The sequence below is a fragment of the Equus przewalskii genome, chromosome 9 (assembly GCF_037783145.1).
Source record: "Equus przewalskii isolate Varuska chromosome 9, EquPr2, whole genome shotgun sequence".
Classification (NCBI taxonomy): domain Eukaryota; kingdom Metazoa; phylum Chordata; class Mammalia; order Perissodactyla; family Equidae; genus Equus; species Equus przewalskii.
The window spans coordinates 8,616,550-8,640,473 of record NC_091839.1 but is presented as its reverse complement, the minus strand read 5'-3'; the positions used below and the strand labels follow the sequence as shown (position 1 = coordinate 8,640,473).

At 36.5% G+C, this 23,924-nt stretch overlaps 1 protein-coding gene across 5 annotated transcripts in view; it reads right to left on the bottom strand.

Annotated features, from left to right (window-relative positions):
- The window catches only part of LOC103552489 (zinc finger protein 569), a 65,780-nt gene that overhangs the window by 7,810 nt on the left and 34,046 nt on the right, over positions 1 to 23,924 (bottom strand). The window contains exons 1-4 of one of the 5 annotated variants that reach the window (XM_070557483.1): positions 4,730 to 4,790; positions 4,207 to 4,284; positions 3,051 to 3,177; positions 2,652 to 2,750 (exon numbers count right to left, since the gene is read on the bottom strand). In XM_070557483.1, the coding sequence (XP_070413584.1) occupies positions 2,652 to 2,750; positions 3,051 to 3,084 (133 nt within the window). In that variant the 5' untranslated portion in view covers positions 3,085 to 3,177; positions 4,207 to 4,284; positions 4,730 to 4,790. Of the gene's footprint in view, positions 1 to 2,651; positions 2,751 to 3,050; positions 3,178 to 4,206; positions 4,373 to 4,729; positions 4,791 to 23,788; positions 23,847 to 23,924 lie in introns of those variants that run through there. The other 4 variants (XM_070557481.1, XM_070557480.1, XM_070557482.1 and 1 more) reach the window with 4 other exon arrangements.

The window sequence follows — 23,924 nt, the reverse complement described above, 5'->3', positions numbered from 1 at the left end:
ACATCCCACAGACAAAACAGAGGAAGACTGCCACAGATGTTAGCTCAGCGACAATCTTCCTCAAGCAAACAGAGGATGATTGGCAACAGCTTAGGGCCAATGTTCCTCACCAAAAAAAATCATTGTAAATTAAGATTTAAAAAATTTGAATTCAAATCAGCAATCATCAAGCAGGCGAAGAAGCAGGTACAATAAATGAGTCAACAAAAACAAGATATTTAAACCTGAGGACTTAAAATACTGGAATTGTCAGATACAAAATACAGAAGAGCTATGCAGAGTATTTTTAAAGAAGCAAAAGATAAAAACAAACCTGAACAAGCCACAGAAATTATTAGGAAGGACAAGAATGACATGAAAACAAAAAACAAACAAAGTAAAAAGAAAAGAGAGAGAGAAATTTCTAAAAATACAAAATACTACTACTGAGAATTTTTTAAAAAGTGGATGAGTGAAAAAGATGAATAAATACAGTTGAAGAGAGTTAGTAAACTGGAAGATATAGCTGAAATAATTACTGAGACGGCAACACAGAGAGATAGGGTGGTAGAAAATAGCAAAGGAAATGAAAAACAATGTGGAGGAAAAAACAAGTAGGTCTAGTATCTATCTAATAGGAGTCCCAGAAGTAGAATGCAGAGAAAATGAAGGAGAGCCAATATGTGATAATGCGGGCTGAGAAATTTGCAGAATTAATGAAAGACTTAAGAACAGAACACTAGGGTAATTTTATAACAACAGATTTGAAAATACAGATGAAACGAATTGTTAAATATAACAGATGACCCTGGAACATCAATATATGATAAACTTTTACAGACACAGAGGAAATTTAAATATTTGTAGAAATTACATTGTTCAACTCTGTGAAAATTAATTTTAAAACCAGGATTAAATGGATAATTTTCTGGAAAAATATAACATTATAAAAAACTAGTGCAAAAAGAGAGAAAAAACATCTACACAGAACAGTTATAAAAGGAACAAAGAAAAAAAGGTGTCAAAGAACCTTCCCTCAATAATCCACAGGGTTCAAATAGCTCAACAGGGAAGATAAACCAGAATTTTAAGGGAGTTATACACCAACGCTATTCTAAGTGTCCCAGAACATGAAGGAAAGCTTCCAAATTCTATTTATGAAACCAGCATAACATTGTCTTCAAAGCCTGAAAAAGTTAGAACAATTATTTAAATTCATAGCAAACGTGAGGATGAGTCATTATTAAGAAATATGTAAACATAATTCACCCATATACATAAAAGGGAAAAAAAATCATGATAATCTCCTATAAGAAAAGATTATTATTTTAACTACAGGAACATTAAAAAAACTCAAGGTGAGGGGCTGGCCCCGTGGCCGAGTGGTTAAGTTCGCATGCTCGGCTGCAGGCGGCCCAGTGTTTCATTGGTTCGAATCCTGGGCGCGGACATGGCACTGCTCATGAAACCACGCTGGGGCAGCATCCCACATGCCACAACTAGAAGGACCCACAACGAAGAATATACAACTATGTACTGGGGGGCTTTGGGGAGAAAAAGGAAAAAATAAAATCTTAAAAAAAGAAAAACTCAAAGTGAATAAAAGTACTTCAAAGAGGAATGACCAACTGCAAAAAAATAATGGAAAAACATATAACAAAGGGCTAATAACATTAATATGTTAAGAGTTCACAGAAATTAAGAACACAGAAAAAACAAGCAAAAGATACAAACTGTTCATAAAGAAAGAAAGATAGATTTAAAACATATGAAAAGATGCTTGTCTTCACTCACAATAAAGGAAGTGCAAATTCAAACTATAAGTTATATTTCACCTATCAAATTGGCAAAGATTTAAAAAATGCTAACAGACTATGTTGGTAGAAATTGTTAGTACAAATATAAATTGTTACAAACTCCTTGGAGGGCAAAAAAGGACCTGGCAATAGCTATCAAATTAGAAATACATGTATGTATGTGTATGCATATATACGTATATATGTGTATGTATATATACACACATACATCCATGTATACACAAACATGCGTGCATATATACATGACAATGTAGCAGAATATGGGAGCTAACAGAAAAGGAGCTCTGACTGTAAAACTTTTCTTGAAGTAAAAGGGTTGTAGCCATTACTGGGGAAGTATGAGAGCAAAAGCTAAACATTACAGTGGGAAGTATGACTATGGGCACAAAACACGATGCTAAGGCATTTACAATGGAAGGAAGAAAAGAAAGTGGAGAGTAAAGGACTATAAATGTCAATAGGTTTATTTGAACAACTACAATTCCATGAATATCTGAATGCAAAAAGAAAGAATCCTATGTGAAAAGGTGGGCAGAGACACCGAAGATGCTAAAAGCAGAAAGATTATCAAAGTAAAGCTGGAAATGAATTAGGAAATGTTGATATCTAGCACACAGGTGAAAAGGCCAACTGATCCTTTAAGTTCTGTGGAAAGAAGTTCTAAGGATAAAAGCTAAGAATGTTATCTAGAAATGACATCTTACGTTTATAAAGAATTCACAACAATTGTCACCATAAAAGTCTACAGTCTTTAGGAAAACATCTTTGAAGAAGATTTCAGAGAGATCAATTACTCATGGATTAACCATCAGAGGGTCTGGCCCCTCTTCACCTGTCTGGTTCCCTCCCACTAACCTGGCCAGTGTCTCCTTAACACATCCACATCTTCCTCCACCCATGGTTCTTCTTCTTGCTCCAACTTGAAAATCACATCAGGTTTGGTGAATGGACAGCCTGTCAAAGAGAAGTGACATACGATTTTGGCATAAATACTAAAACAAAGAATCATTCAAGAATTGAGGCTGGCCCAGGGAAACTGGTTTTCTAAAGGACAAGAAACGTATGTTTTCTGGAGATGCTGCCCCCTGAAACATAACAGATGACGTTTTGTTTTGAAAGCTGCTCATTCAAGTGAGCAAAGGCATCTAAAGGCAAATTCACTCTAACACTTAAAGGTTCCACACATTTCAGAAAAGTGGGGGAAAAAAGGTACTTTAATCTCAGAATTTGAGTTATATAGGAAACTACCCTTACCCACTGTGATTAAGTTGTTATAGTTTTCTAGCATCACATTCCGGTACAGGTTCCTTTGAGCAGGATCCAATTGCTGCCATTCTTCCTGGGTGAAGTCAATAGCCACATCTTTGAATGTCACTGTTCCCTGTAACAAAACACTCCTACTCAATCTGAAGTCATCCATCTTAGATGATATGGACAAAACATATTGAACTGTGTTCTCATGGTATGCAAAGGTAAGAAGTCAGAAAAAAATTTACCTGGTTTTGTTATTTTCTAAAAGAAAAAAACCTCATATTAGCAACATCCTGTTAGTTTATGTTCATTCACTGAATTAGCAAGCAATATCTTTAATAATGACCATGGTTAAAGAGATCTTGGGCACCAATTTATACTGCGTGTGGAAATGGGGGAGTATAAACTGTACTCAAGTTAACTGGTTTGGGAACTCACTAGATGCCTGTGATTCGCTGAGGCAGGAAAAATGAAAACAAGATTTGGATGGAAGCAGAAGCAGGGAGAAAACGATAGCAAAATTTGAAGTACAGTAGGATATCCAACTGGAGATATACATTGATTTAGCAGTTGGACATACTGTTCACTAGATTGGGATAAATCCAGAATGAAATGAGGATTTATTACTTATAAGCCTATAATAAGTGTCTACAGACATGAAAAAGGGATATGAATGCTTAGAGTTCATGTATCTTGAAAGATGAGGGCTTTCTTCAACTAGACAGATGAAGAGCCAGACAGATGACAGAATCATACAAATACCAACAGACAAAGAAAAAGATTCATTAGTAAGTTTTTCTAATGGTCTGAATTAGAATTACAACCAGAGCTATGAGAAAACAGTATCAAGAAAGCTTTAGAATAAGTTTCAGAAATAACATGATGGTGACAAATTTCTTCAAAGCAATGTGATTTGAATATTGAAATATAATGCACTTTTCCCAGTTAAAAACTGAAATGCCCAAAAGTATATAAACATAAGAAAAAAAACTTCAATGGTACTAGAACAAAGAGAGCTGTCCATATTTCCTACCCTTTGAGGAATTTCTACAAGAGATGGAGTGAGATAAAAAGAAATCACCAAGAGTTAATTCACAATCAACGTCTCTAAGAATTTATTTCCAGGTCCTAAAAGGACCCTATGAACATGAACACTTACTAACACTAACGGTTCAGAGTAGGCTGTGGGACTGATGAGGAATCCTCTTTTGGAACCCTTTTCTCTGAAGATCAAGGTCTTTGAAATAAATAGGTTTAAGAAAACAAAGATTATGGTTGAATAAGACATCCCTTATTTGTGTCCCCCCGTCACCACAATTTGGCATCCATCCATGGACAAAAGTGCCTTCATGGGAGCTGTGGGATCCAGCACCATATGCCAAGGAAACTACCCTTACCCACTGTGCTAAGGAGTCTCAACCACCCATATGCTGGGTAATAGGCAGACAGACTTCAGTCCTGGCTGCAGACCCTGCAGCAACCCATGAACTGACTCTAGCCCCTCTTGGTTGTGGTGCAGGAGCCCCTGGAAAAAAACCATCTTTGACAATCACCCATGAATGACAGAGCCTTTGTGGAAGTTCAGGTCTTCAGCAGAGAAGTTTCAGCACATCGCTGAGACTAAAAATACGAGCTTGAACTCATCAGAGAGGGTAAGATGAATGGTCTTACATTTTACTCACCTCACCTGTCCCCTGAGGCAGCACAGCTTAGGAAGATCTCACCTTGAGAGATCTTCTTGGCCTGTGATCTCATCCATGGAGGAAAGAGAGAGTGTGTGAGTGAGCACCTGGCTTCCTAGCTGTGCAGGACAGTGCCAAAGAGGCTCATTTCTCTCTCGCCCCACCCAGAGTACAGGATTCTGAACTGTATGACTGGGGGGGTGGGAAGACTCTGCGAGGGGGGCAAATAGGACTTTCATAGGGCATTAAAGGGATGCAGATCCCACTAACTGCGTTGTAGACTCTATCAAGAAGCCTGCTGGGTACACTTTACTTGTAGATACCCCCAACTGCCCCACAGCACCCCCAGAGCTCTGCAGGCTTGACACACACCCAGACCCCTACCCCGTAGCTGGGGCCCTGTGTGCACTCCTAATGGTCGTGGTGAGAGTGAGCTTTAGCAGATGGCTAGTGAGCATGTTGAGAGAGTCAGCATGAATTTGCAGGCCAGAGAAAGACCACAAACGTGAGCTCTACCACCACCTTTGGGAAAACAAAAGGGAGGCTGTCAGCAAGCACCCTGCCTGGTGTATTGCAGGAACAGGGAAGGAATACAAACTTTAAAAATCTGCTACAAGAGGGGCTGGCCCCGTGGCCGAGTGGTTGAGTTCGTGCACTCCGCTGCAGGCGGTCCAGTGTTTCGTTGGTTCGAATCCTGGGTGCGGACGTGGCACTGCTCATCGGACCATGCTGAGGCAGCGTCCCACATGCCACAACTAGAAGAACCCACAACGAAGAATGTACAACTATGTACTGGGGGGCTTTGGGGAGAAAAAGGAAAAAATAAAATCTTTAAAAAAAAAAATCTGCTACAAGAGAGCAAGAAGAGTGGAGCGGGTGGATCCACTGAAGCTCTGAGAAAGCCTCAGAATCACCAGCAGGACTGATGGGAGTTATTTCTCTCCTGAAAGTAGTTAATAAAGACTGAAGGAGGTGACTGCTATGTCAAATGCAAAGACAGCAATGCAAAACTTCAAGGAAGACAGAAAATCAAGGAAACATGATACCACAAAACGATCACAATAATCTTCGAGTAACTGATCCCAGAGACTTGGAGATCTGTGATTTACCCAGTAAAGAATTCAAGATAGCTGTTTTAAGGAAACTCAAAGAGCCACAAGAAAACACAGAAACACAATTCAATAAGATCAGGAAAACAGTACATGAACAAAATGAGAAGCTTAACAGAGAGAAATCAAAAAAAGAACCAAACAAAAATTCTGGAGCTGAGGAATACAATGAATGAAATGAAAAATGCCATAGAGAGCATCAACAGCAGAACGGATCAAACAGAAGAAAGAACTTGTGATTAGAAAACAGGAACTATGAATTATCCAGTCAGAGGAGAAAAGACTGAAGGAAGCCTATGAGAATTATGGCACACCACCAAATGAAATATATTCACATTATAGAGATCTCAGAATAAGGAGAGAGAGAAAAGGGGCAGAAAGCATATTTAAAGAAATAATGCCTGAGAACTTCCCAAATATGTGGAGAGATTTTAATATCTAAGTTCATCAAGCTCATAAGTCACCAAACAAACTCAATTTAAAGAAATCCTCTCCAAGACACATTAAAATAAAACTGTCAAAAATCCAAGACAAAGACAGCATCTTAAAAGCAGCAAGAGAAAAGAAGCTTGTAACTTACAGAGAACCCCTATTAGGCTAACAGAATTTTTGGCAGAAACCTTACAGGCCACAAGAGAATGGGATGATATATTCAAAGCACTGAAAGAAAAAAAAGCTGCAAACCAAGAATATACTATCCACCAAAGTTGTCCTTCAGAAGCAAAGGAGAGAGAAAGACTTTCCCTACAAACGAAAGCTGAGGCAGGTCATCACCACTAGACCTACCTTACAAGAAAGGCTGAAAGGAGTTCTTCAAGCTGAAATGAAAGGAGGCTAATTAGTAACATGAAAACATACAAATATACAACATACTAGAAAAGGTAAGTATATAGTCAAATTCAGAAAATAACTGTAATATGATGCTGTATTAACCACCTAACTCTAGTATAAAGGTTAAAGGACAAGAGTATTAAAAATAACTATAGCTACAATAATTTGTTAAAAAATACATAATATAAAAAGAGGTAAATTGTGACATCAAAAACATAAAAAAGGGAGTAAAATGGTAGTTTTTGTATGTGATCAAAGTTGTTAAGCTACCAGTGGAAAACAGAATGTTCTATCTATACAATGTTTTATGTAAGCCTCATGGTAACCACAAAGCAAAACCTACAGTAGATACACAAAAGAAAAAGAGAAAAGAATCAGAGCACACCACCACATAAAAGAATTCACTCACAAAAGAAGACAGCAAGAGAGGAAGAAAGGAATGAGAGGACTACAAAATAGCTAGAAAACAATGAACAAGATGACCTAAGTCTTTACCTATCAATAAATACTGCAAATGTAAATAGACTGAATTCTCTAATCAAAAGTCACAGAGTAGCTGGATGAATAAAAAAATAAGACCAACCAGTATGTTGTATACCAGAGACTCACTTCAGCTTTAAGGACATATATATAGGCTCACAGTGAAGGGAAGGTAAAAGATACTCCATGCAACCAGCAGAAAGAGAAGTCAAGAATACAATCACATTTACAGTCACAATAAAAGAATAAACTGTCTAGGAATAAATTTAACCAAGGAGGTGAAAGACCTATATAATGAAAACTGTAAGACATTACTGAAAGAAATCAAAGAAGACATAAAGAAATGGAAAGATAGTCCATGCTTATGGATTGGAAGAATAAACATAGTTAAAATGTCCATATTACCTAAGACAATCTACAGATTCAATGCAATCCCAATCAGAATCCCAATGACATTCTTCACAGAAATAGAACAAAGATTTCTAAAATTTATATAGAACAAAAGACCCCAAATAGCCAAAGCAATCCTGAGAAAATTTTCTTCAAAATATACTAAAAAGCTATAGGAATCAAAACAGCATGGTGCTGACACAAAAACAAACAGATCAATGGAACAGAATTGAAAGCCCAGAAATAAAACCACACATCTATGGACAGCTAATCTTTGACAAAGGAGCCAAGAACATACAACAGAGAAAGGATAGTCTCTTCAATAAATGAGGATGAAAGTAGACGTTTATCTTACACCATACACAAAAATCAACTCAAAATGGATTGAAGACTTGAATGTAAGACCTGAAACCATAAAACTCATAGAAGAAAATACAGGCAGTACACTTTTTGACATCAGTCTTAGCAGTATCTTCTTGAATGCCATGTCTACTCAGGCAAGGGAAACAAAAGAAAAAATAGACAAATGGGACTACATGAGACTAAAAAGCTTCTGCAAGACAAAGGAAATCATGAACAAAAGAAAAAACAACCCACCAACTGGGAAAAAATATTTGCAAACCATATATCTGACAAGGGGTTAATTTCCAAAATATATAAAAAACTCATACAACTCAAGAAAAAACGAACCCGATCAGAAAATGGGCAGAGGATATGAACAGAAATTTTTCGAAAGAAAATACATAGATGGTCAACAGGCACATGAAAAGATGTTCAACATCACTAATCATTAGGGGAATGCAAATCAAAACTACAATGAGATATCACCTGACACTCATCAGAATGGCTATAATTAACAAGACAAAAAATAACAAATGTTGGAGAGGATTTGGAGAAAATGGAACCCTCATACACTGCTAGTGGAATGCAAACTGGTGCAGCCACTATGGAAAACAGTATGGAGGTTTCTCAAAATACTGAAAATAGAAATACCATATGATCCAGCTATCCCACTACTGTGTATTTATCCAAAGAACTTGAAATCAACAATCAAAGAGGCTTATGCACCCCTATGTTCACTGCAGCATTATTCACAATAGCCAAGGCATGGAAGCAATCCAAGTGCCCATCAACTGATGAATGGATAAAGATGTGGTATATATATACAACGGAATACTACTCAGCCATAAAAAAAAAGACAAAACCATCCCATTTGCAACAACATGGATGGAACTTCAGGGTATTATGTCAAACGAAATAAGCCAGACAGAGAAAGACAAACATTGTATGATTTCACTCATATGTGGAAGACAAACATATGGATAAGGAGAACAGACTAATGGTTACCAGAGGGGAAGGGGGAGGGGTGGATGAAAGAGGTAAAGGGGCATATACGTATGGTGACAGATAAAAACTAGACTCTTGGTGGTGAGCATGATACAGTCTATATAGAAATTGATATATAATAATGTACACCTGAAATTACACAATGTTATAAACCAATATGATCTCAATAAAATAATTGTTTTTTAAAAAAAGGTACCCATGCAATTGGAAACTAAAAGAGAACAGAGGTAGCTACACTTACAACAGAAAAAGTAGATGTTAAGCAAAAACTATAACAAGAGACAAGGTCATTATAAAATGATAAAGGGGTCAACTCATCAAGAAGATATAACAATCATAATTATATATGCACCCAACATTGCAGGACCTAAGTAATAAGCAAATACTAACAGATCTGAAGGGAGAAAAAGACAACATACAATAATAGTAGGGGACTTCAATCCCACTTTTAACCATGGATAAATCATCCAGACAGAAAATCAAATAAGGAAACACTTGATTGACCAAATGGACCTAAAAGACATATGCAGAATATTTCACCCCAAAGCAATAGAATACATATTCTTTCCAAGTATATATAGAACATTCTCCAGGAAAGATGACTTGGTAAGTCACAAAACAAGTCTTAGCAAATCAAAGACTGAAATCATACCAAGTATCTTTTCTGGATACTGGAAACCAATAACAAGAGGAAAGCTGGAAAATTCACAAATACGTGGAAATTAAACAACACACTCCAACAACCAATGGGTCAAAGAAGACATCAAGGGGCTGGCCCAGTGGTGCAGAGGTTAAATTCGCAGTTGCGCTTCTCCGCAGCCCGGAGTTCGCCGGTTCAGATCCCAGGTGAGGACAAGGCACCGCTTGGCAAAAGCCATGCTGTGGTAGGCATCCCACATATAAAGCAGAGGAAGATGGGCATGGATGTTAGCTCAGGGCCAGTCTTCCTCAGCAAAAAGAGGATTGGCAGTAGTTAGCTCAGGGCAATCTCTGCACCCCCCCGCTCAAGAAGAAGACATCAAAAGGGAAATTAAAATGTATCTTGAAACAAATGAAAATGAAAACACAACATACCAAAATCTATGGAATGTAGCAAAAGTAATACTAAGAGGGAATAGCGATAAATGTCTACATTAAGAAAAAAGATCTCAAATAAACAATATAACTTTACTTCAAGTAACTAGAAAAAGAAGAACAAACTAAGTCCAAGTTAGCAGAAGGAAGGAAATAACAAAGGCCAGAGCAGAAATAAATGAAATAAAAACCAGAAAAACAATAGAAAAGATCAACCAAATTAAGGACTGTTTTTTGAAAGATAAATAATATTTACAAACCTTTAGCTAGACTGACTAAAAAAAAGAGAGAGGAGTTAAATAAATAAAATAAGAAATGAAATGAAAGAGGAGACATTACAATTGATACCACAGAAATACAAAGAGTCATAAGAGATTAGTATGAACAATTATATGCCAACAAATTGGATAACCTAGAAAAAAATGGATAAATTCCTAGAAAAAGATAACCTACCAAGACTGATTCATGAAGAAACAGAAAATCTGGACCAATAACAAGTAAAAAGATTGGATTAGTAATCAAAAATGTCCCACCAAAGAAAAGCCCAGGACCAGATGGTTTCCCTGGTGAATTCCACCAAACATCTGAAGAATGCTCACCAATCTTTCTGAAACTCTTCCAAAATACTCAAGTGGAGGGAACACTCCCAAGCTCATTTTATGACGCCAGCATTACCCTGATCCCCAAACCAGACAAGGACACTACAAGCAGACTATAGGTCAATATCCCTAAATGAATATAGATGCAAATTCTCAGCAAAATATTAGTGAACCAAATTCAACAGCATGTTAAAAGGATCATACATCATGATCAAGTGGGATTTATTCTTGGGATGCAAGGATGTTTCAACATATGCAAATCAATAAATGTGATATACAACATCATCAGAATGCAGGATAAAATCATATGATCATCTCAACAGATACAGAAAAAGCATGTTGAAAAAACCCAACATCATTTCATGAGAAAAACTCTCAACAAATTGAATAACACACTTCAATGTAATAAATGACATCTATGACAAGCCCATGGCTAACATCATACTCATGGTGAAAGACTCAAAATTTTTCCTCTAAAATCAGGAACAAGACTCTCAGCACTCCTATTCAACATAGTACTGGAAGTCCCAACCAGAGCAATCAGGCAAGAAAAAGAAATAAAAGGCATCCAAGTCAGAAAAGAAGTAAAACTGTTTTTGTTTGCGGATGATATGATCTTATATATAGAAAATCCTAAAGACTCCACCAAAAACTGTTAGAACTAATCAACAAATTCAGTAAAGCTGCAGGACACAAAATCAACATACAGAAATCAGTTGCATCCATATATTAACAACGAAATATCTGTAAAAGAAATAAAGAAAATAATCCCATTCACAATAGCACCAAAAACAATAAAATACTTAGGAATAAATTCAACCAAGGAAGCAAAAGATCTGTACGATGAAAACTATAAGACACTAATGGAAGAAGACACAGACAAATGTAAAGATATCCTGTGTTCATGGATTGGAAGAATTAATACTGCTAAAATGTCCATACTTCCCAAAGCCATCTATAGATTCAATGCAACTCCTAAGAGACTTCCCATGGATTTTTTCCACAAAAATAGAAAAAAAAGTCCTAAAATTTACACAGAACCACAAAAGATTCCAAATACCCAAAACAATCCTGAAAAAGAAGAACAAAGCTGGAGGTATCACCTTTCCTGATTTCAAAGTATAGTACAAAGCTAGTTATCAAAACAGTATGGTACTGGCATAAAAACAGACACATAGATCAATGGAATAGAACAGAGAGCCCAGAAATAAATCCACGCATATATGGTCAACTAATATTTGACAAGGGACTCAAGTAGACTCAATGGGAAAAGGACAGCCATTTTAATAAATGCTACTGGGAAAACTGGATAATCACATGCAGAAGAATAAATTGGACCCCTAGCTTATACCACTCACTAAAACTAACTCAAAATGGGTTAAAGATTTATAAGTAAGACCTGAGACTGTAAAACTCCCAGAAGAAAACAGAGGGAAACAGCTCCTTGACATTGGTCTTGGCAGTGATTTTTTGGATATGACACCAAAAGCCCAAGTGACAAAAGCAGAAATAAGTGCCACCACAGCAAACTAAAAAGCTTCTGCACAGCAAAAGAAACAATCAACAAAATGAGAAGGCAGTCAATGGAATGGGAGAAATTATTTGCAAACCATATATCTGATAAGGGGTTAATATCCAAAATATCTAAAAAACTCATATAACTCAAGAGCAAAAAAACAATCTGATTAAAAAATGGACAGACGACCTGATTTTTTCAAAGAAGACATACAAATGGCCAGCAAGTACATGAAAAGATGTTTGACATCACTAATCATCAGAGAATTGATGATTATCTCAAAATCACAATGAGATACCATCTCACACCCGTTAGAATGGCTATCATCAAAAAGACAACAGAAAAGCGTTGATGAGGATGTGGAGAAAAGAGAACCCTTGTGCACTGTTGGTGGTATGTAAATTGGTACAGTCACTATGCAAAACGCTATGGGGGTTGCTCAAAAAATTAAAAATAGATCCAGCAATCCCACTTCTAGGTATACATCTAAAGGAAATGAAATCAGGATCTGGAAGAAATATCTGCACTCCCATGTTGAGTGCACAATTATTCACAACAGCCAAGATACGGAAACAACCTAAGTATGTGTCTATGAATGAAAAGATAAAGAAGATATACAACAGAATATTATTCAGCAACAAGAAAGAAGGAAATCTCGCCATTAGTGATAAGATGGGTAGACCTTGAGGGCATTATGCTAAGTGAAATAAGTCAGAGAAAGACAAATACTGTATGACCTCACTTACATGTGGAATCTTAAAAAGCCAAACGCATAGAAATGAGAGTAGAATGATGGTTGCCAGGGGATGGGGGTGGGGGAAACGGGGAGATGCTGGTCAATGGGTATAAACTTCCAGTTATAATATGAATAATTTCTAGAGATCTAATGTACAGCATGGTGATTATAGTTAACAGTATTATATTATATACTTGAAAGTTGCTAAGAGAGTAGATCTTAAATGTTCTCATCACAAAAAAGAAATGGGGGCCAGCCTGGTGGTGCAGTGATTAAGTTCACACATTCTGCTTCAGGAGCCCGGGGTTCACAGTTCGGATTCCAGGTGCGGACCTACACAACCGTTTCTCAAGCCATGCTGTGGCAGGTATCCCACATATAAAATAGAGGAAGACAGCCATGGATGTTAGCTCACGGCCAGTCTTCCTCAGCAAAAAGAGGAGGATTGGCAGCAGATGTTAGCTCAGGGCTAATCTTCCTCAAAAAAAAAAAAGAAATGGTAATTATGTGACAAGATGGAGGTGTTAGCTAATGCTATGGTGCTAATCGTTTTGTAATATATATCAAATCAACAGGTTGTATACATTAAACTAACACAGTGTTATATGTAAATTTTATCTCAGTAAAGGTGGGAAAAAAAAGAAACCAAAGGCAAAGAGTTGGGGCCAGCCCAGTAGACTACCTGTTAACTTTGCACACTCCACTTCAGCAGCCCAGGGTTTGCCGGTTTGGTTCCCAGGTGCCAACCTACATACCGCTCATCAAGTCATGCTGTGGTAGCATCCCACATAGAAGAACTAGAAGGACTTACAACTAGGGTAGACAACTTCTGTACTGGGCCTTTGGGGAGGGGAAAAAAAAGAGGAAGATTGGCAACATATGTTAGCTCAGGGCCAATCTTCCTCACCAAAAAAGCATACCTAAAAAAAAGCAAAGCATTATTAAACAACTCCTGAAAATCCAGGAGGTTGTTGGGACTTTCCCTTAAAAGACCAAAATAAGCTTGGACAAAAGCACTTGGAGAGGAAGTAGGGCTAAGGAGAAAACAATGCAGAAAACTGGTCCTAGTATAATGGTTTTACTAGGTTTCAGTTATACTGAAAGACAAGAGCACATAAGATGAATTCTTTCCAATACTGCTTCAGCCTCAGATTTCTCCTCAGGAAGTTATATTTTCTCAGGAAGATGGATCAATAAACTAGTAAATAAATTTTAAAAACCAACACCACAGATTTGGCAAGAAAACCCTAATTGCACCCAGCTCAAGAGTGAGAGAATCCAAAAAGAAATCATTAAAATAAACGAATAAAATACTTAATAAAAATAATTTAGTAAATGTGAAAGCATAAATAACCTAAAAATGAGAAATCTAGAACTTAGATACATAAATCTCCATATTTAAAAGTTGATATTTTAACTATAAATAATGAATTAGGCGAATGTTTAATGAAGAAAAAGAAATTCAAAGAAATACAAAATTAGGAATAAATACTGAAACAAACTGAATCTCAATGAAAAATCTCAATGGAATGAATAATTTAAAAAGAAATAGGAGAACAACATTGATCTAAAAAGAAAAGAAAGAAATCCAGAAGAATGTGATACTGTAGCACAGACTATTACTCCTCTACCCCAGTATTTATGCTCCCCCTTTCCCAAAGTTTTGACTGGGCACATGGCCTCCTGGAATAAATAATCATTCTTTAACTCCTTGGAAACTAGAGATTTTTACATGTCCAAGGTTCTAGTCAATGAGATGAAAGCAGGAGTATTATGTACAACTAGCAGTAAGTGGGCTGAAAGGGATGAAGTATACCTTTTTCCCCAGCTTCCCCCTTCCTGTGGACTGCTAAGGAAACACAATGGCTAGGGCAAAGATAGTCATTTGGGACAAAGAGGTAGAAGGCACCTATTAGAGGACAATTAGGTAGAGAAACGAAATAGAAGGGTCCTGGTTCTCTACACATTGGAGATTTAGGACTAGCACAGTTTGTTGGTACCTGAACTTCTGTATGAGAGAGAAACAAAATTCTGTCCTGTTATCTGAGATTTCTGTCACAGGCAGTTAATAACACTAGGTAAATCCATATAGACATATAAAAATGTTCACACCAAAAAGAGAACATTTCAAAGTACCACCTTTGTGGCAGTCATGGAAGTGTGCTCTTAGATCCCCTTCAAGAAAACCAGCTGTGAGAAGCATAGTTGGTAAACATCCTCCAGCTGCTCCATCTTTGGTTCTACTCTTGAGTTCATGCTGAGACCATGCTATTCCCAAGCTACTTCCAGCCAAAGACTAAGCACAGTGAGAGTATGAGCGCCTGGACCATTTCTACTTGATGTGGGACTCCTCTAATCGGAAAGCTTTGGTCAGCAACTCTCCATTGGCCTGGCTGAGACTTTCTTGCAGCTTCATGATGGTCTGAGTTGGCAGAAGAAAGAATCAGTAAGCTTAAAGATCAACAGATTAACAGAAACTATGCAATGTGAAGAAAAGAAAGAAAAAAGAATGAAGAAAAATGAGCAGAGATGCAGAGAAATCTAAGACAGCAATAAGTGTATCAACACATGCATAATGTGAGTACCAGAAGGAGAGAAAGGACAGAAAAATATTCAAAGAAATTATGGTTGAAAACTTCCTGAATTTGATTTAAAAACACTAATATATATATCCAAGACACTCAATGAACCCTAAGCAGGATAAACACAGAGTTACAAACCTAAACACATCATAATCAAAATGCTGAAAGTAAAGATAAAGAGAAAATCTTAAAAGCAGCAAGAGAAAACCAATCCATTATCTACAAGGCAGCCACAAGAAAATTAACAGCTGACTTTTCATCAGAAACAAGGGAGGCCAAATGGCAATGAGACAACATATTCCAAGTGCTGAAAGAAAAAACACTAATAATCCTATATCTGGTAAAGTTATCTTTCAAAAATGAAGATGACTATACTAAGTTAAAGAAGCCAAACACAAAAGGTCATACATTTTATGATTCTATTATATGAAATGTATGGAATAGGTTAATCCATAGAGACAGAATGTAGATTTGTGGTTGCCAGGGCTGGGAGGAGAGGGGAATGGAGGAGTCAATGCTTAATGGGTATGGGGTTTTACTTTGGGGTGATGAAAATATTTTGGAACTAGACAGAGATTGTGGCTGCACAACATTGTGAACAGCATTGTGAATACCACTGAATTGCTGACTTTAAAATGATTAATTTTATGTCCTGTGAATTTCATCTAAAAATAAGTGAAATTTATTCCCAGATAAACAAAAATAGAGAATTCATTGCTAGCAGACTGGCCTCACAAGAAATAATAAAAGAAGTTCCTCAGGCTGAAAGGAAATGACAGCAAACATTAATTCAAATCCTCACGAAAAAATGAAGAGCTCAAGTAAAGCACTAAGCAGAATGCAGAGCACACAGTAGGCTTGTCAATTCAGTTTTATTTTCCTAGGCATTCTGCTCTATGTTTCTGAAGAAATGAACTTTTTATTTGCAGATGAAAACTTAACATAGCAACAAAAGAACAAGACGATGTGATGTTCTTCCTCTAGGGCTACTTTTCTTACTTCTGGATGGATGTCCTTTGTCATCAAGAATATCTCGAGACCTTCTGGGGCCATATTTTATATTACCTTGGGCCTAAAGTCAGCACTCAAAGACTCCAAACATGTGTGCCCAGTATACTAGTTAGGAAATGCTTTTTTAATGTATGTTTCCTTATTCCTCATGCCCCTTCTCCATTTTAGCTTTACTGAAAGAAGAAAGACAGAGGGTCAGATGGCAGGGGAAGATCATCTCCTTCGCCCTGGAGGATAAAGAAGAAAGGCTATGGAGATAGGGAGGTAGGCCGTGAAATGTTTGCTCAGAACTCCCCACTCCAGCACATTAACGTGGAATGAAAGAGAGGCAGTGAGTTAAGAGGGCAAAGCGCCATGGTCAAGTCGGGAGAAGGACTTCACTGTAGCCCTTGGTTCCCATATAGCATACATACTGAGTAGGGAGTAACAGGACGCTTGCAGAAGGCAAGGTGACCCCACAGGCTGCGGGCTATATGGAACCCTGGCACTCTTGGGAGGACATGACAGACTCAGAGAAGATTATGGAGGCAGCAAGACCCAAAGGAAGCCAGGTGAAGGGAGAGGCCCTTGGACCATGACTGAGCTGAGAAGTGTACCACAAATTCACCAGCTACAGAATGCCCAGAAAAAGAAACAAGCTAAACTACATTCATTAGTACTGAAAGCAGCCAGCACATATCCACGGAGGATCATAGGAGATCCCTTCCTCCCAAAGCTATGAAGCTCTTCTTCCATGTCTCAGACACCACCTTAGAGAGGACTGGGGTATGGAGGGGATCTTAATGACTGAGTAATTATTCAAAGAAACAATTTACGGATTGGACTAAGTTTTGAACCAGACTGCATTAAAAGTAGCTTTTTTTTTTTCATTCTAGTAATCAGAACTCATAAGGGATATCAGAAAAAATTTAAAAAATACACTATATTTTCAATGCACAGCTCAGTGTAGTATGAATAATTCTGTGATCCTTACACACATAAAATCATTAAAAACATAAAGTTAAGGGACAAAAAATTAGGGAGTATGTATGACATGAAGAAGTAAGTGACTTTCAGACAATGTTCAAATTCTCTAAAGAATTTATAATCACAAAATTTACTTTAATAAAACAGCACTGCCTTGGACAAGTCATAATTTTGAACATCTTGTCCAAAACAGCATTCACTGCGCACTTGTGGTAGGCACTGCAGGAAATCTGCTAAATAAAATAATAAGTGCTTACAAGACACTTATATCTTGGCTCCACCTTAACTTTTTTTTTCCGCTAAGGAAGATTCACCCTGAGCTAACATCTGTCACCAGTCTTCCTCTTTTTTTTTCGCTTGAGGAAGATTAGCCCTGAGCTAACATCTGTGCCAATCTTCCTCTGTTTTCTACGCAGGTCACTGCCACAGCACAGCTGACGAGTGGTGTAGGTCCCTGCCAGGGATCTGAACCTGCGAACCTTGGCTGCCAAAGCCAGTGCACCAAACTTAACCACTAGGCCCCAGCGCCTAAAAAGAAGTTTTTCTTTTTGAATCTTTTATCATTATCTTCCTATTTAATTGCATTGTGGAACATGTATAGTTTATACTTTTGAAATTTTCTGAATTTTATTCAGGCCCCTCCACCTTACCTTTTAATGCCAGAAGTCAACCTAACAAAAATCTGCTTTCAAGAAAGTCCTGGTGTCTGTCATGTATACCTTATTATAAATTAAATTAATGTATTAACTCTCCAGGAAGAAAAAAAGTACCCAACTGCCCCCCAACCAAGGTTACAGGGTTAGTTTAACACTCAAAAATTGATCATTGTAATTTACCACATTAATAGAAAAAAGGAGAAAATTGTTTGATCAAGATCGTATATAAAAGAAAGTACTTGACAAAATTTAACACCAATTTATGATAAACACTCTTAGCAGTCTAGGAATAAAAGGAAATTTCCGTCATCTGGAAGATTATTAACAAAAAAAACCTACAGCAAATATCATACTCACGAATGATTGAAAGTGTACCCCTAAGACAGAGAATGAGACAAAGATGACTGCCACCACCACAACTATTGCACAATATACTGAATGTTTAGCAATTCAAATAACAACAAAAGGGGGCATGAGGATTCAAAATGAAGAAAACTATTTGCAGATGACATCCTTGTAAACATAATCCAATTCAAAATAAAAATCTCAGCAGTTTCAACTGTGAAAATGGACTAATTCTAAAATTTATAAGGAAGTATAAATAGCCACAAATAGCTAAAGCAATGTTGAAGAAAAACAAAGATGGAGGAATCATTTGCATTAATCAGATATCAAGATTTATTATAATAAAGATATGATAATTAAGATAGAGTGATAGTGACATAAGAAAACAAATAAAACAATAGAAAAGGACAAAGTCAGGAATACATATACTAACATGAATTGTCCTGAAAACATAATGCAGAGTGGAGAAAAAGGGAGGTGCAAGACTGTAAGCCCATTAAGTTCCCAGTTATTTAAAATCCTAAAACACAGCAGCATTATGTAATGTTTATACATACAAATCTGTGTGGTAAAAATATAAAACCATGGACTCTACGGACATACTTAATATTCATGAGAGTGAGTGCCTCTGGGGACAGAGTATCTGCACTATTCTAATTATTTTATTGAAAAAAATTGAAGCAAAGTGACAAAATATTAACATACGCTAATTCCGGCTATTTATTCTACTTCTCCCTCTCTCTTCCTAGATTTTAAACCAATAAAGAAGGAAAGAAAGAAAAAGAGAAGACAGAGAGAGACATGAAACAGCAGCTCTGCATTAGCTCTCCTTTTCTGCGTTCTAACTCACTGACTTGAATTTTATTCTCACCAATTCCTTCTTCTATTTTCTCATTTTGTTTCTAATTTCTAGAGCTATATATTTTGTTCATTTTATGTTTATTAACTTTATTATTCAGCCTATAGGTTTTCTGTGCATTGATTTTTCTTTTTAGATGTTCTGTAACAAATCTTTATGTCCTCCTTAAGCTGAGTTGCTTATGATACTTTAAAAAGTGTCTTCTGGAAGTTTTTCTTTTTGAATCTTTTATCATTATCTTCCTATTTAATTGCATTGTGGAACATGTATAGTTTATACTTTTGAAATTTACTGAATTCTATTCAGGCCTAATATATGGTCAGTTTCTTAGTTTATTCCATATCTAAATAAGAGATATTAACTATTTCCAGGCTATAAGCTGTTCATTAATTAGCTCTATCAAATTATTATTGGTAGTTACATTCATTTTGTTGTCTACGTGATCCGCCTATCATGAGCTAAGACAGACCAATGAAAGGCCTCTATTGACACATTTCTTATTTTTCACGGTGTTCCTTATATGAATTTGCTGCAGTTTATTTGGTACAGAAGTAGTCCTAACTATTTATCTTTCTTATCTGCTGCTGCACTCATCATCATTTTAAAGCACTGTGCTTTTTGTTTGTTTAAAGCTTACTGTCTTGAATTTTATCTTACCTGACAGTAACGCATAGATTTTTCCTTTTTTTTTAACTGCATTTCCTGGCTTTACTTAAACAATGTTTAAAATTTCTCTGGGTCAAGAGCTTCCCATCTGTTAAATGAAAACGTTGGAATAGATGTTCTCTTAAATCTTCTTTGAATATTTAATCATTCTCAAAAGAAAAGGGAACAGCTAGGAAAGTGAGGAGATTCTTTAAAGAATCCTGGATTTTTTGACAGACTGAGAACTTAGAGAACTCTCTAATAGAAAATTGTGGTTTTCTAATTATCATACATTTATTTACTGCCTAGAATCCAGTTGGGAGTTTGCCTCTGATAGTTCACTATCTCAGGAAACATTACCTATTCCATAGTAGGCTTGTGAGGAATAATATCATACTCAGCATCTGCTATTAACTTTCCCATCTGGGTTAACAGCAACATTAACCACCTTTTTCCAAAAATGGAACTGTGGCAGTAAGTTTTGATTCCTCCTTCTTCTTCAACACCTAGGTAGAGTGTGTCAAGTTCTTTTAATGTAGTCTCGGTCAGCAACACCTCGTACATCTCCTATTTCACACAACATATTTTCACTATATGTTAAAACAATGGAACAGAAGGATTAAATGATTGAACCTTTTTTTGATAACTCAGAGGTGATTCGAGGGTCTTATAGGACTTGAGGTTTTCATTATGAATGTTAATTGTCACTGAGGAGCACGAGAAAATAATTCTTATTTGAGCCCTGGAGTTACGGGTTTTTAGTCAATATGTTACTGAGTTACCAGATGTGCCCAGCACTGGTTTAGGTCCTAAAAATACAGCAGTAAGAAAGACCTAAGTTCTAGCCCTCTTGGAACTTACACTCTACTTGGGAGAAACAAATGAAAACATAAACACGTGAATATGTCAGATAAGATAGTGTGATGGTTAATTTTATGTGTTAAACAGATAAACACATAAACACTGGGCCACAGTCTGGCTAAACATTATTCTGAATGTGTCTGTGAGGGTGTTCTACATGAGATTAACATTTAAATCAGCAGACTGAGTAAAGCAAATTGTCCGCCCTAATATGAGTGGGCCTCATCCAATCAATTGAAGACCTGAAGAGAACAAAAAGGCTGCGTAAGAGACGCCTGACTGTTTGACCTGGGATATTGATCTTTTCTAGTAGCTTTAATAGCATGTTCAAAGTTCCTGAAACTTGGTCTGTTCCAACAGGAGAAATATGGTAGCATCACTGAAAGACAGTGAATGAGGGAGGGTGTAGCATGAGATCATGGTAAAGACACAGGCAGAAGGCATATCATGTAGGGTTTTGTAACGGACAGTAAGGAATCTGAATTTTATTCCAAGTGTAATGGGAAGCCATTAGATGGTTTTAAGCAGAGAAGCGAATGCCTTAGGTTTTAAATGATTGCTTTGGTTGTTCCATGGAGAATGACAAGAATGGATGCAGGGAGACTAGTAGGCAGTTACTGAAGTACTTCCAGGTAAGAAACGATACGGCCTGAGTTACAGCAAGATCTATGGAAATGTTGACAAGTGATCAGATTCGAGACACGATGAACTTTTTAAAAACTGGACTAATCTGATGATTTTTTTAAAAAATCATTTTATTTGCATTTCATTAATGAGTGAGACACAGAGACAGCGGTTAAGATTAGAGGCTTCACAGTCATACTGCCTGGGACTGAAGCCTGATTCCACCACATCCTTCCCCTCTGCCCTCGAGCCAGTTTCTCAAATCTTTCTGTGCTTGCTTCCTCACTCGTGAAAAAAAAAAGGAAAACAGACTCCTTATGACGATTATATAAGGCAATCCATGTAAAGCTTTGATTAACAATAGACAGTAGTTTTATTATTATTTGCAATTTTCTTGGGCATTTGTTCTCTTTTATTTTTTCAATCATGAATTTCTTTTTCACCTCCTGTACACAGTTTCCTACTAGATTTTAATTTGGTTTGTAAATATGTATTTAAATACCAGACTGGGTCTGCCATATGTATTACTAAAATTGTTGCCAAGTTTTGCCAATTTACTTTATTTATGGTGATTGTATCAAAAAGGAAAATGTAATTTTTCTGAATGCAAATTTAGTTGAGCTTCTCTTTTATTGCCTATGAGTTTGGTATTATAAAAAAAGGCAGGCTAGTGAGCATAGAAAATACACTCGAGATGGTTGTCTTGGAGTAACTGGAGCTCTCATACGCTATTAAGAGTGTAATTTTGGACAACTACTTTGGAAAACTGTCTGGCAGTATCAATAAAAGCTGCTCTTATGAATAACCTACGACTCAGCAATTCTACTTTGGCATATATACAAAGGAATGTGTACATTTGTGCAACAAGAAAGTTCATAGCAACAATATTTGTAATTGTCCCAAAATAAAAACTACCTAAATGCCAATCAATAATAGAATAGATAAAGTTGTGGTTTATTCACATAACTAATATACAGCAATTCAATTAAATGAACTACAACTACCTGCAAGAATTCAACATGAATCTGACAAAGTATTAAGCAAAAGAAGCCACATACAGAATACATACATTATATAAAGTTAAAAGATAGGTAGAAGTAATCTATGGGGATAGAAGTTGAAGAGTGGCTACCCTTGGGGTGGGACTTATGACTTGCAAAAGTACACAAGGAGTTGAACGGGTGTTAGGGTAATGTTGTATTTCTTGATCAACTGCTTGTGCTGGTTACACAGGTGTATTCACTTTGAAAATTAACTGAGTTTGAGGAAAAAACTAGAGATATAGAAAAGCTGCTAGATAGGGACACATGGTCAAAGAAAGGTGCATCTTAGTATACCAAAGCTTTGAGCTGAGGGTAGAAAGGTGGTAAAATGAGATACGTTCAATAGCTAAGAGTGCAGGATAAATCTGAAAGAGAAAGATTTTAAAGTATGTGTAAAGAAAAAGGATGAATTTCTGAGGAAAAGGAAATATCCTTGAAGAGGAGGCAGACATTACTTATTCTAAGAGTAAAATAAAGAAGAAATAAGGAGCCATGGATTCAATGTATTAAAATGACAAGTATTCAGAAAAACCATGTATTGCAGGCATTGTTCTAGGGGCTGGAGATACAGCGATAAACCAAATAAAACATTCTCCCTGTTCACATTCTAGTGGACTAAAATTATAAGAATTTACAAGAAATTATTACTTTAGATTGTAGCCCAATCTATACCAAATGCCCATTAAAAAATATAATTATGTAAGGTCATTTGACAGAAAGACATCTCTTTATTTCTTCAGATATGCTAGTTTTTGTTTTTAAAAAAATGAGGTATGACACGCATAGAATAATGAGGCAAAATGTATTAATTAAGTATAAAATGACACATTTTTATACATTTATATATTTGTGTACCCACCACCCAGGTCAAAATACAAAACATTTTCAGCACTCCAGATGATTCTCTCATGTTCTTTCCCAGCAAATACTCCTTCAGGGGTAACCACTATTCTGACTTCTCTCATAGATTAGTTTTCCTAGTTTTCAAACTTCATACAAATGGATCCATATAGAATGAACTCTTTTATTTCTGGCTTCTTTCACTCCACGTGTTTGTGAGATTTTCCATATTGCTGTGAGTAGCAATATTTTATCCTTAAGTACAATGCCAATTATGCAATGAATTTCTGCTCTGGTTTGCTTTACCAATATAATAATGAAATTATTGAAATTGAAAGTGAAGCCCAGCTTTAATCTCTCTGAATGAATGCATTTCTGCATAACTATATTTCAACTCTTCCCTGGTCTTAATCTTCCAACTCTATTTGCTTTGAAAGTATGTTTTATCTATATAGGATTTTCCAATTTACTGTATGGATTACTCCAATCACCTTAAACTGCACTGTAGAATAAGGCAGGTAACAAATACACTATTAAAAATTTACCTGGGACTCAGTCATTTCCTCTTCTTTTTGGGAATGGACAGGGCCTGAGAAGGCAGCACTGGAGAAGAGAATAAAAGCCATTAGACCAGGGTGCTTTGTGGTTTCAGAAACCTGCACCCACAAGGTAAATTAAAGG